The 13,636-nt window shown below is 26.7% G+C and overlaps 1 protein-coding gene across 3 annotated transcripts; it reads left to right on the forward strand.

The window, feature by feature from the left end:
* Positions 1–5,561: 5,561 nt before the first annotated feature.
* On the forward strand, positions 5,562–11,595 carry LOC132926461 (uncharacterized). Of its 3 annotated transcripts, none has more exons than XM_060990821.1 (7): positions 5,562–6,025; positions 6,635–6,825; positions 7,108–7,282; positions 7,783–7,866; positions 8,755–8,917; positions 9,658–9,897; positions 9,988–11,595. In XM_060990821.1, the coding sequence occupies exons 1-7, from the start codon at positions 5,999–6,001 to the stop codon at positions 10,233–10,235; spliced, it is 1,128 nt and encodes a 375-aa protein (XP_060846804.1). In that variant the 5' UTR covers positions 5,562–5,998; the 3' UTR covers positions 10,236–11,595. The 3 variants fall into 3 exon arrangements, with proteins under 3 accessions (XP_060846804.1, XP_060846803.1, XP_060846802.1); XM_060990820.1 differs by having other exon boundaries at positions 5,563–6,025; positions 9,658–10,251; positions 11,310–11,595; XM_060990819.1 differs by having other exon boundaries at positions 5,563–6,025; positions 9,658–11,595.
* The last annotated feature ends 2,041 nt before the right edge of the window (positions 11,596–13,636 follow it).

Raw genomic sequence — 13,636 nt, forward strand, 5'->3', positions numbered from 1 at the left:
TATTTATACGCATAGTGTAACGTTAAAATCTTTAATGGATTATTATTTTGTTTACGATATATACTGATATAAACAATCATAATTTTTCTTTGAAAAAAGTAATTCAAAATTCTCGATAAGTTTTTTTATGTTAAAAATTTGACATTGATAGTGTGTTTTTCGGTATTTATCAAAAGTTCAAAAAATTGAAACAAATATTATTAAAAATCTGCAACGTACGAATATTTACGTAGGTACCTATATATTATAATATAAACAACTAAAGTGAGTAGCTTTTTAAATTTATTTTTCAATAACAATATAGGGGATTTTCATCGATTCTTATTATTATTATTAGAGTTTTATAAAATGACATATTCCAAATAGTAAATAATTACATCATTTTTTTTTTTTTTTTTTAATGCATGTTTTAAATACTTACTTAGGTACTATGAAATGCATTCATTTTTATTAGTTATAACACTTATACAAATAATATAATTAATGTATCTACTTATTATTTTTATAAATCATTTTTTTATATATCAGTATAATATTTAATTTAAATTATTTTACTGAAATATTCATTAATTATTATGATATATGAAATGTTATAATAATTTGTAAAAAATTTACGGAAATTGTTTTTTATTTAAAAAAAATTATTAATTTGTTTTAATCAAACATTTTGGTGAGACAATAAACTTTTTCAATAATAATTGGTTAAATAATATGTTTTAAGCACCTACCTATAATATTATTATCTAAATATCTAAATAAATAACTTACAATAACTAAGTAGGTTTACTTAAGTGAAAAAGTGTAATAATAAATTCACCCTAATACTTAAATAGTAAATATACCACAACTTTCTATTGCATTCAAAAATTTTAAATATTAATTTTAAATTGAATTTTGGATTCATCTAGAAATAATTTAAATATATTTTGAATTGTTATGTACCTTTTCCAATTAAGTATTAATATTTTATTTGTAGATTTATCCTAATTATTTTTCCATAACTTATTATTATTTATTTTTATTTTTGTAATTAAAATATATATATAGTATATACCTAATATTAATTAGACAGGTTGAGATATAAGTTTGACCATTTATAAATTACCACACTAAATCTAATTTGGGTAAGTTTTTCACGTAAGTTATTTAACGGGAGCACTGGAACGAGTAATTGTTATATGTACAATTTATGTGTATATGTGCTGTTCTCGAAAGCACTTTTGGAGGTAGTTAATTTATCTTAAAAGTTTCGTTTGAGGTGTATTGATTGAAAAGTAAACGCATAATATGTGGATTGCGGAACATTAGAAAGTTGATTTTTAGTAATTGTCATCAGTGGTGAAAACTGTAGGCACAATTATGTAGATAGTAGATACTTATACTTATTATAATTATAGCAAATTATTTATATTATCTATAAGAACCAATAAATTTTGATGAAAAGTTAAACGTTATGTACGAGTAAGTACCGTATTTCAACTATATATTATATATAACTATGTTTTTTAAATATATTGAAAATTATTTATTTTTATACAGTTGTTTAGAATTTTAAAAATTTTAGTTTTAAACATTATAATAAGCATAGGTAAACTTGAAGATCGGAATCATAAATATATAAACCATATTATATTATACCTAATATAGAAAGACAAAGTTTAGCAAAGTATTCAAATATACGAGCTTTGAATAATCGGATGACATATTTATCTACCTATAATATTATCTAATAATGCACATAATATGCATTATATATCATTCTAGAAATTAAAAGTAGGTAGGTAAAACATTTAACCATGTATTATTAGTTATTACACAATACAAATATTAAATAATACGAAAGAAAAAACATGTTATTATAATATAAAAGAATCATAGAAACTAAAATAATTGCAATGTATTTAGTAAGTTCAATTATTATTCATTATTGCGTAATCCATCAAATTCAGTAGGTATAAACAACAACTAAAATATAATCATAATATCATTCCTCAAAAACTGTATAGATTATTTTTAGATTTTGAGCGGCTTCGATGAATGCATTAATTTACAATGGTGTGTTTTTTTTTATCTGTCTACCATTACCTTTTGAGTCAGTAAAAATACTTATTTTCTCTAGGGGTAATTTCTAATAGAAAATAGGATCGATTTGGTACTTTGAGGGGATTAAAAGTAAAAATATTCCAGTACTTTCCTTGATAATCAAGAAAATCAAGGAAACACGGGAATTGTTTGCTAAACTACCTATAAGTAATCGACAACATTATTTTTTTTATTATTATTTAATTTAATTATAATTTCAAAATGAATTATTGTAGACATTTTATCTATTTATATTATAATTTTAATTATTTCTTATAACTTATAAGTAGTTCATAATAAAAACCAAAATTTAAAAAAATATTTAAGCATATTTTTTCTTTATAGACATTTTAAGTTCAAATTATGAAAACATTGCATAAATACCGTTATTTTGTTATAATTCACAAGCATTATTCATGAGAACTTAAAACTTTTACGTACATTATCAATTTTACTAATTGACATTTCAAAATTAGATAAAATAAATAAGAATAAGAATACCTAAAGAAAATAAGTGAATTAATTAAATTATATTAAATGATTTAAATGACTGGAAAAATTTAGCTGTAAATTATTTTTATGTAAACCATAATTTAATCAATAGTAGAAAATAATGGTTTTACACGTCTAATCTTCAATTATTTGACATAAATGCAGTTTAGTGCCCCCTCGCACTAAACTGCATTTGTTCCAATAATATAATTTTATTTGTTTATATATTTCACTATTTTTAATATATATAACAGCGTATATTGAATGATTTTTTTAGTGCTATGAAATCCGAGGTCTAGTTAAAAGCGTTAAAAGTATTGCTACGTGCTCTGATGTCCTATACCAATAATATAGTACAAAATAAAGAATACTACGACGTAGAAATAAACATACTACCAAATAATGCGAGAGGGGTAGTTATCGTACCAAAACGGTATTGTGTCAGGTCTAAAAACAATAACAAAAACCACTTTTGACTCTAACCCTCGGGACTGGGAGATGAACAAATCCAGCGATGCATTAACCTAACCCAACAATAGGCCTACAATTATATATTATAAACATATTTTTAATCACATTTCGAGTTCTGGGAACTCGGACACAGTGATTGCGGTTGACCACCTGTGTGTGGGCAGATCGCCATCGTATGTCATATTGAGATTAATCATCGCATGGCATCCTTAAATGCGTAATAGTGTGAGAACAAATGACGCACTTAGGATTAGGCCAGAGGATACATGGGTAGTAGGTCGGGAGACACTAACTATATAAGGGGGCCCTGGAGAGGACTCCTGCAGACGTGATTTACCAGAGTTAGCGCAAGCACATTCACGTCAGTCTACATCAGAAATCTATTATTTGGACTTAAAATATTTTCAATTAATTAAATAAACGACACTTAGAAATATTTCGACGACTAGTTGCTGGCCCACTACAGTATTAACGGAGTAGTGGACCAACAACCTAAGGGGCGCCATAATACAAATCATAAATTTACTCGTCCAGATTTCAATTTTTATTATATTATATCGAAGTATTCCAAACATTTTCCGCTTAAGACAAAAAAAATTAAAAGTTCATGTTTTAATTAAAAAAATTATAATTTTTATAAAAATGTAGTGTTTCAACAAAATATTACATTACAATATATTATTATGTAAAAAAAATTTTGATAGTTTTTGAAATAATAAGTGTAAAGTGTTTTGCGTTAAATAGATCACCCGGTATATACACATAATACATATTATTATGCATTTTAGAATCCACAGACTGTTCCGCGGTATGTTGGGTGAATCGTGAATGGGTCACCTCGTGTAGATATAGAGAAGAAATCGTTGACGACGGATACAGAGACGAGTGATAACGAGAATGGGCTATTGAAACAGAAACTCGATTCTCGACTTGTTTTCGGTAGGGCAGGTAGGACCATAGAAACGAGATAACAGTAGCAGATAACTGTATTATTATTATTTTTTTTTTTTGCCCATGGATACGTCGACAATAACTCGACGACAACTGCACGTCGTAAAACACCAATATATGTATATTACATATGTATATGTATATGCGTGACTGTGTAAAATATGTGAATGGCTGAATGCCAATTATTAGCGTAACTACGATTAAATACGGTTGTTTTTCGTTAACGTCGACAAAATCAGTGTGAACGACCACGTCGACTCTCATCTTATCGTATTCTGCTGAACGCTGAGATCGAAACATTAAAATATAGTATAATATGATTAGATCACGGAATTTTGCACACTATAAAAAGTAATCTACCTCGTTTATTTTATAATTATTGATTACAGGCTACAACTTATAAATGTAAATCAGAAAATATTTTTTAGCGAAATTTCTTGAGAAGATTATGAACACGATAATGTTTAAAAAAAAAAACAATATATTTATAAACACAAAATGTTGTACGCAATTAAAATTGAATAATACAGCCATAGTCTACAATGATATGCAAAAAAATGGTTGTCGTTAGCTTAAAACTATATCGTAAAGATTTTTGGACAAAAGTTGGTTTATAAATAGATGATATACAATATGTTAAACTAAAAACAATATAGATGGTAGTGATGGTACAATTTCATAAAAATCCACGATCTAATTATGATTGTGTACTTATGTGGTATATTAGATTAACTATAAGTATTATAACTTATCGATTATTGCCCAATGCATCTATTAGCCAACTATCTCACCACGTCTGAATTTAAGGTTCAAGCTTTCCCAACCTTAAGTACAATAAAATCATGGTAATATCGTTTTCATAATATAGCAAACAGTTGAAAATATTAGTCGCTACCTGCTCATCGTCCGGTGGTTGTTTTAGAGCTGGAGGAGGCGGTCGCTAATGACTACAACTGTAGTGAAATCGTTTCACCCAAACATCATAAATATTAATTAGTATAATATGTCGAATTTACAGCAAAACAATTCCAAACGAGAGATACGGAGACGGACAACTGAGACAACAGACGAAAGTGTAAATACGGTAAATAGGTAGGTCGATAGGTAGGTGGTACCTAATAACTTACCTACCGATTGACTTGGCCGCGGGTCTGTGATTATTAAGTGAAATAATAAATATGAATATATTATTATTATGACGTGTAATTAATAATGCGCGGCCGGACCAGACGTCTTTGCAAGTCTATTACAATCACCTATACTTACCGCGATCACGTCGCGGTAACGTCATAAAACAGTCGCAAATCCACGGATATTCGCCAAGGTACTAATATTATTACCAACAAAAATACAATCGTGACCGCGGTGGAATTGACACCGTTTTATAGTCACCACGTAAACACCGCAAACGCAGTGACAACGACAACGACGTTGCAATTTTATACGCGGCGCGTAGTGGGCAATAATTGAGTAATATACCGCAGATACCGCGAGCTATAATACTGTGTGATAATACCGTGTACTACACATCGGTATCGCGCGTTATCACAGTTTTATAATACAACCTTTCGCGACTGATACGACATCAACAACAACAACAACAACAACATCGACGACCACAATACTGTTATTATTAAAAACATTACTATCGTCTCCGTTTGTCGTTTCGGCGTTGACACGATCGCCGCCGCCGCCGTCGTCAATCCGCAGGGTCGTCCGTCCTACTGGGCAGCCCTTTGCGCGCGCACGTGTGCGTGCGCGCTTGTGCTTGTCGCCGCCGCCGCCGCCGCCGCCGACTCGACGTGCTCCTCTCGCTCCGGCGACGCGCGGCGCTCGTCGTCACACACGGACACCGAACGTCGACGTTCGGACGTGCACGTTATTCGCCGCCGTGGCGTCGTCCCACTTCCGACGGTAGCCGTTGGTCACTGTTATTCGCTCCCGTCGTCGCTGCTCGCGTGCGAGAAATCCTCGTCACTCCGCTCGCGCACTCTTAGCACCGATGGCCGTGCGCGCCCCAGCCAAAAATGTGAGTACAGCAGTAATGATGATAATAATCCCGTGCGACTGTGGCCGGCGTAGTCTTACGATGGGCTCTACGATCGCACTCGGCGGGTCGGTTGTTTGTGTGTCATTTCCGTTGACAGATAGTTTCATATTTTCATTCTTACATTTTTTTCGGTTTTTGACTTTGTCCGAGTGTACCTATATCCTGAGCAGCTAAAGTTCCTCGGTATTATATTTTATCGATGTACCTAGAGTTATAGTACCTAGCCAAAACTTAATCCTTGAAATATATTATTTTTCGTACCATATGTCCAATTGTCTATTAATTTTATTTTCTCCGATACATCATTATTTACATTTTATTCCCGTATTATATATCTACCTGTTATAATTATGTTTCATAGGTGCTCACGTACTAAAATATATTATGTTATAGATTGTTAGTTATTACACAGCAACAATGTTTTCATTTGAAATTCATTCAACAAAATTACTATAAAAAAAAATCTTAATAAATAAGTTTATTACATAATCATAATAATTTGTTCTAATTGCTTGTAACTTATTTTTTTTTTTTTAGTTAATAAATCAATCATTTTATCTTAACCAAACTTAATATATTTATGTTTAGGACTGTAGCTGCGAGCAGACTAGCTTACATTTACATGCTGAAATTGAAAATTTAAAACAAAAACTATTAGAAAGAGAAAATCACATCGTCAACATGGAGACTAATTTTCTTTGTGAAGCTGAAAAATTTCCTCATGGCGAATATGCTGCGTTAACAGATGAAATATTAATATGGCAAGACAAATATTCTAGGTAATTACCTACAAATTTTTATTATATTAATATGAATAAATAAACAATAACATCATATTATATTAATAATTTTTAAATGTCAAATTTTATTTTTCATACTTAACCAATGAATTTAGACAGTATCTATTGATATCTATTATATCTAACTTAATGAATGTTTTGAAAATAGCCATGTTATTTGATAACATAAGACTTTGTAAATAGTTATTGTAAACAATGAATTGTTGATAGGTACACCTATTGGTTATAATATGTTTTGTAAATAAATTATTTTTTATTTAGATTATTAGAATCACATAAGAGAGTTCAACGTGTTAACCAAAGTCTTGAAGATAAATTATTGTTACTTGTTGACAAAACTGAATCAGAAAAGAATGTATTAAACTCAGAAATTACAATAATATCTCAAAAACTGGTTGACCAACAATTTCAACTGAATCAATTGAATGATGAAAATGTAAGTTAAATTATTAAAAAATTAGTCAATATTTTTTATTAATGAAATCATAAAAGAAATATTTTTACAAAATACTTGATATCCATAATATTTGAAAATTTAATTAGGTAACTAATAAAAAATTGTAGAGATAACTAAATGGTAAACACATAAAAATTTAAAACTTCCTATGAAAACTATGTTAAACTCATATTATTTAAAATAATTTAATTTAATTAAGATTTACCATTTATTAAGTAATAGATAAATTATAATTATTTTTCATTTGTACTGCCTGTATATAATAATTTATTATAAAAACAATTTTATTAAATTATTAATATTATGAGCAAACTATTATTAAATTAATTATTTTATGTACCTATAACTATTATTGAATTATTAATATAGTTTTAAATACAATATTTTACATTATTTCATTATTTTAAATTAAATAATATCTGCCTATAATTAATAATATAACAAATATATTTTTAATTGTGTGAATTTATTTATTACAGGAGAGGTATAAAAACGATCTTAATATTGCCATCCAGTTACTTCAGTGTAAACCATCCCATTTTGTTTCTCAAAAATATGATAACGTAAGTAAATGTAAATATTGTAATACTTATTATTTTGTGTCACATGTATTTATAATCGTCTTTACCCGATATATATATGTAACAAAAAAAAATGTAATCTAAATAATTAATGAGTTTTATGATCTTAAGATATTTATTTTATTTTAACTATATTTTTATTTATTTATTTTGCAAATAAATTTCTCTCGTAGAACTTATTTTGGCTATGTAATCCAGTGGTTCATAACCTTTTTTTCAAAACTACCCTAGCTTAAATCCAAATAAATGACAACATATTTATTTTAGAATAGTTAATCAATTTTTCAAATAATATCAATTACAAATGTATCATATTAATTATTATTTTTATTTTATGTACTATCACTTTGAAATAGCAAAAAAATACAAGTTTAATTCATTAAAAATTAAACAGTTTATTAACATATATTAAATAATCAAAGTATTATTTAATCAAGAAAAATATCTGTATAATACTTGAGATTAGTAGACTGAACATAGGTTGATAAACTTTTACTCATTTAATGTTTATTTGTATATCTAAATATTTTAAGTTTGATAATTTATTAGTTTTAAATCTATATTATACTGATAAAATATCAATACTGTTACTACACTGTATCATAACAACGTTAGTAATATCATATATTATTTTATTCTGTTACTTATTCTATGACCAAAGTGTATTATAAGTTATATAAAAAAAATGTGACACATGACTATACCTTGTGACATACCATTTGACAATCATAAACTTAATCTACAGCTTTGAAAATTATTATTTTGTATGACTACACTACTTATAACATTTTAAACTTATGATACAAAAGTGCAAAATTGAATATTTGTTGTTATAAATGTTATAATATAATATTTTTATTATGTTTATAGCTACCAAGTGAAATACAATCCAAAGTTCGAAGTTATATTTTTAGCAAACAACGTAGAATGTCAGATGGCAATGGTAACATAGCACAGAAATCAGAAGGAAAAACTATAAAAGTACCAATTCCTACATTTCCTCCGACAGCAATGGTTTATTCATTGAGTAATGGTAATTTTTAAAATAATTTTAATTTTTTATTATATTGTAATGAGTGTTGGATTTTTTTAATATTAATACAGTTTCCAAAGGGATAAATTATTGAAATACAAGGCGCTTAGTACAAGAAAAAATAGTTAAACATGTTTTGATGTAAGCTATCTTATTACAAATTGAGATAATTAACATATTTATACATATCTTATGTTTAACAGTTAAACTTAAACTATGTTATTTGTAATTCATTCTTGAATAGCTGATAATATTAATTATTGTAATATACTCTACAGCTATAAATTTAGCTTTTTTGTCAATTGTTCAAGTAAATGTATTTATACAAAATACAAATATGATATAAATATGTTTAAAACATTTTACTGTTTTATTTTTTTTTAATCATAAAAAAAACTATCCATCGAGTGCATTGGAGGTTACAAAATTTCTCGGTATGTTACCTAAAATGTTTCATATATACATCCTGGTCACTATTATTAACTTATACATATGTCCTGTTGATTAAATCATTTAATGTATTGTATATGTGTGGGTTAATCGTAATAGAAAAATAGAATAGCACAATTTATATGAGTAAGATTTGTTCATTTCATGTATGAATCCTAATTGCACTATCTATTCCAAACACAATGACCAACACTAATTAATAACAGTAATAAATGTAAACATAATATGAAACATGCATATTATATGCTTTTATAATAACAAAAAATAATATTTTTTTTTTTTTTTTCTAGATAAAGAAATAAAGTCATCAAAAGATGCTGAAGAAGGTTCAGCGCAACCTGTGAACAGTGTTTCAGCAGCAATCTTAGCAAAAGTTCTAGAAGAAAGAGTCAAAGAGCGGTTAACTCAACGACACTGTTCTACTTGTTCATGTTCTAACAAGAGTGGCGATCTTAATACAGACCAACAAGAATGCCATTCACCTCAAACTGATTCCTCTGATAAGCGAGTTCGCACCTTCACTAAATATAGTAAACAACCAATGACTACTAAAAGTTCAGAGTCTCTAGTATCAGAACCCGAATTGTCATCATATTTTGAAAACTCTGTATCTTTAACAGATTCCTCTGATAGTGGACTAAAATTATCAGCTCGGTCTAGATTATGTTCAGTACGCTTACAAGAAGGAAGTAATAATATATTGTTAGATAACGCTGCGACACCGTATACAGGTCCTATACTTTATAAAAGCCGTTCGTCTAGTGGCGAGTACGATGAACCTTTGGTACACTCACAAAAATTGATTGACCGTAACATCCATGCAAATGAACACACACGCATATTGATTTCAGATGAGGAAATAATTTAAAAAAGTTATACATTTGGTAAGAATATGAGTGAATGTGATTTGTTTGACAATAATTATATTAGGTGATTAATAAAATTAAATATATCTAATATTATATTATTTATTATATATTATGTTATATTTATTATGACTACTATATAATAATTATAAAGTATTGTTGTTTAGCGTGAAATTTTTTTTGCGCTATCGCTATAATAAATTTTAAATTGCCTGATACTATATTATATTATAATATACCAATTTATCAACAAAATGCTTAATTTGTTAAACTATACATATTTTTTGAACCATGAAATTCTAGTTTTAAAATTATTTTTTTTGTATCAATAAATAAACAACATAACAATTAAATTCTTTAGTAAGCTAACCTTGATTTTTCCTTAAATTATAGTTTTATTCGAAATCATCTGTTTTTAGAATTTTTAAATATACTTAAAAAACATATTTTCAATTCTTAAGATTTTTTTTTATAATATTTGTCTAGTGTCCTATGGAATTATGAATATCTGTTTTTAAATGACAACCCCTTTTTACTACCAAAAATTATTTAGTGGATCATTATTCTAAAAATGTTATTGTATTAAAATAAAATTTGAACGAGTAATTTTTCAATTTTGTATTCTAAGGAGAATGATTTTTAAGCAATTTATAAATTATAATTAATAAAAGTTTATATTTCCACAGGAAACTCTTTAAGTAATACATCAAAATCTAAGAAATTGAAATATGTTCATTAGGTATGCTAAAATATTTTCATATACGGAATTAAAATAAATTCATTGTTAAAGGAAAAATCAAAGATGAGGGTGTTTCAGGTTTCTATATTATGATTGTTATTTTACCCATAAGTTGATTAATTGTTGTCCTTATTAACATGTTTCACGCTAAATGATGATAGTACAATATTTTTAAATCAAAATTAGACCACATATTTTCACTCATGTCATCTCAACTATTTCGCCAATTTATGTCATCTGGAAAAAAACTATAAAATTATGTATACAATTTTAAAATTATAAACATTTTTATCAATGTTTAAAATAACTATTATAACGCTGGAAAATTGATTTACAGGTACTGACCAGACTGCATTATTGTATTTTAAAATATTGGTTTGATTATACTAAAGATAATAATAAAACCAAAAATTACTATTTTACTCTATATTTTATTTATTTAGAATATAATATATTATAATATGTAATGCAATTTTTATAAATGACATTAAAGTGATTCATTTACAAAGTATAAGACAAATAGTGTTATATTTATTTCTATCTAAAGATTAAGGAATAATACTTAAGACAAAAATGTATAAAAAATATTTTAGTTATTAAAATTATTACTCATTTTTGTTTTATTTACATTTGTTTTTATTGTTTTCAATACAGTTATGGGCGTTATTTTTATTTATTTTTTTCATTTAATACTTATATTGTTGTTATATTATGTTTGTGTAATATTTACCAGCTAATATTATATCACAATTCATATTTACAACATTTAACCGGATCCATAAATATTCATAAATTAAGTTTTGAACATTCGTTGACTTGCCTTTATGATTTTTTCATGGTATTTTATTGTTTTAACGAATTCAAACAATAAGCAATACCATTTCAGTGAAAACAAAATAATAATAATAATGTATTAATTGTATTAACAGTTTTTATTATTTTCCTCTATTACTTTAAGAAATTTAATAGTAACTTGACACATTTGTGATGTATTTAATTTTTAATCTAACAAAATTTGATATGTTCTTTAAATATTTCTTGGAGAGGTCAAAAATTCAAAAGTATATTTGAAATTGTTATTTTTCGATATCTTAGTACTGTTTTATTAGCAGCAACTCCATTCCAAACTTAGAATGAGGTTGATTAATTGAATAGGTACTCAACTATATGGCTAAATATGTACAAAAGTAAAAAAAAAAAAAACCATTAACTAAGTTTAAGCATATTAAATTACTATATTTTTAATCTATGGTTTTAGTCACCGCTCTGCTGTACAGTTAAATATCTTTAAGTGTATTTTATTATTGTCATTATTGAGTAGGTCACTGTAATGGTAGTGTTGTATTTGAATTTAATGATAAATCATTGTATACCATGAAAAGCAATTATGAACGAAGACACTCTTATTTTGGTTATTACAATAACCAAACAATTATTTAAATTATTTAAAAATTTAATTTATTGTTAATTCAAATGTTATGTATTTTTTTTTTTACGTAATTTTCTATCATTTTGACAAGTAATGGGAATTTTTTATTTTTGACTACAAACTAAATACGATTTTCTATAAAGAACCATCTACTAAGTTAAAATTGAAACATATTTCTACTAGTTAAAAGTTAAATTTCTTCAGAAACCTATAATAATAAAAATATAGCATTGTAAAATCAATTCATTCATGGTTCAGAAAATCAACAAATCGGTCATCTGACTCAAGGATATTAAGTAGTAGACCCTAAAATTTAAGACCATATCCAATATCCACAATCCCATATAGATTGAATGTTGGCAACGTGTATCTCTGTTTGTTATGTAATGGAAAGAATACAGTTTTATTTATTCATATTTTCACTTTTCAGCATTCTTGTGTATTGTAAATTTGTAACATCAGTATTCATATAAAATATTATAAATATTTATTTTATTATGAATTAAATATTATGAGTACCTTTGTTACTATATATTATGGGCATGAGCGTAACTTGGAAATTTATTTGGAGGCTAATATATAGTTATATATCAATATATTATTGATGATGGTTATATTACCTACTTGCTCATAATTTATTCTAGAGGGGCAATGGCCTCCTTTCCTCCCCCCCCTCCCCACCCAATTTACGCCGTTACCTATGGGCTATGAATTATGATACATATTATATTAATATTGTTACTTCTGAGCGTTGTACAAATAATACTGATATCGTGTTATGATATATTTAATTATTGATAACCATTTATTTCAGTAAACAATATTATACACTCATGAGTATATTGCCAGTTCGCCACCTATTCTAACAGGGGTCACCAAATAATTTTTATGGAAACTCGGTTACTAAACTGGCCACGGTCTCTTAACAGTTTTAATGATTTTTTTTATATACGTTAATAAATACATATTTTTTTTAAATTAGTATTTATATTTATTGATTTATTTATGCATTTACCAAATTATAATAGGTATACACTTAGTTTTTATTTATTTATATACTAAAAATTGTAAAATCTACTCCGCGGATAAGGGTCTGTAAAGTGTTCGCGGTCCGCCAGCTGGTGACCAAAATAGTTTGAATTCCTAAAAGGCTTAAAATTATGTATACATACTATCATTTATTTCTACGTTTTATATTTTAAATTATTTTTTAAAATAAGATTTAATAATTTGTT

This window comes from Rhopalosiphum padi, chromosome 3 (assembly GCF_020882245.1).
Source record: "Rhopalosiphum padi isolate XX-2018 chromosome 3, ASM2088224v1, whole genome shotgun sequence".
Lineage (NCBI taxonomy): Eukaryota > Metazoa > Arthropoda > Insecta > Hemiptera > Aphididae > Rhopalosiphum > Rhopalosiphum padi.

Excerpts from the sequence above, each read along its gene's own strand:
- LOC132926461 (XM_060990819.1), top strand. The coding sequence starts at position 5,999 with ATGGCCGTGCGCGCCCCAGCCAAAAAT. Across the intron at positions 6,026-6,634 it reads TGCGCGCCCCAGCCAAAAAT|GACTGTAGCTGCGAGCAGAC; the intron begins GTGAGTACAGCA and ends ATTTATGTTTAG. Across the intron at positions 7,867-8,754 it reads TTTCTCAAAAATATGATAAC|CTACCAAGTGAAATACAATC; the intron begins GTAAGTAAATGT and ends TTATGTTTATAG.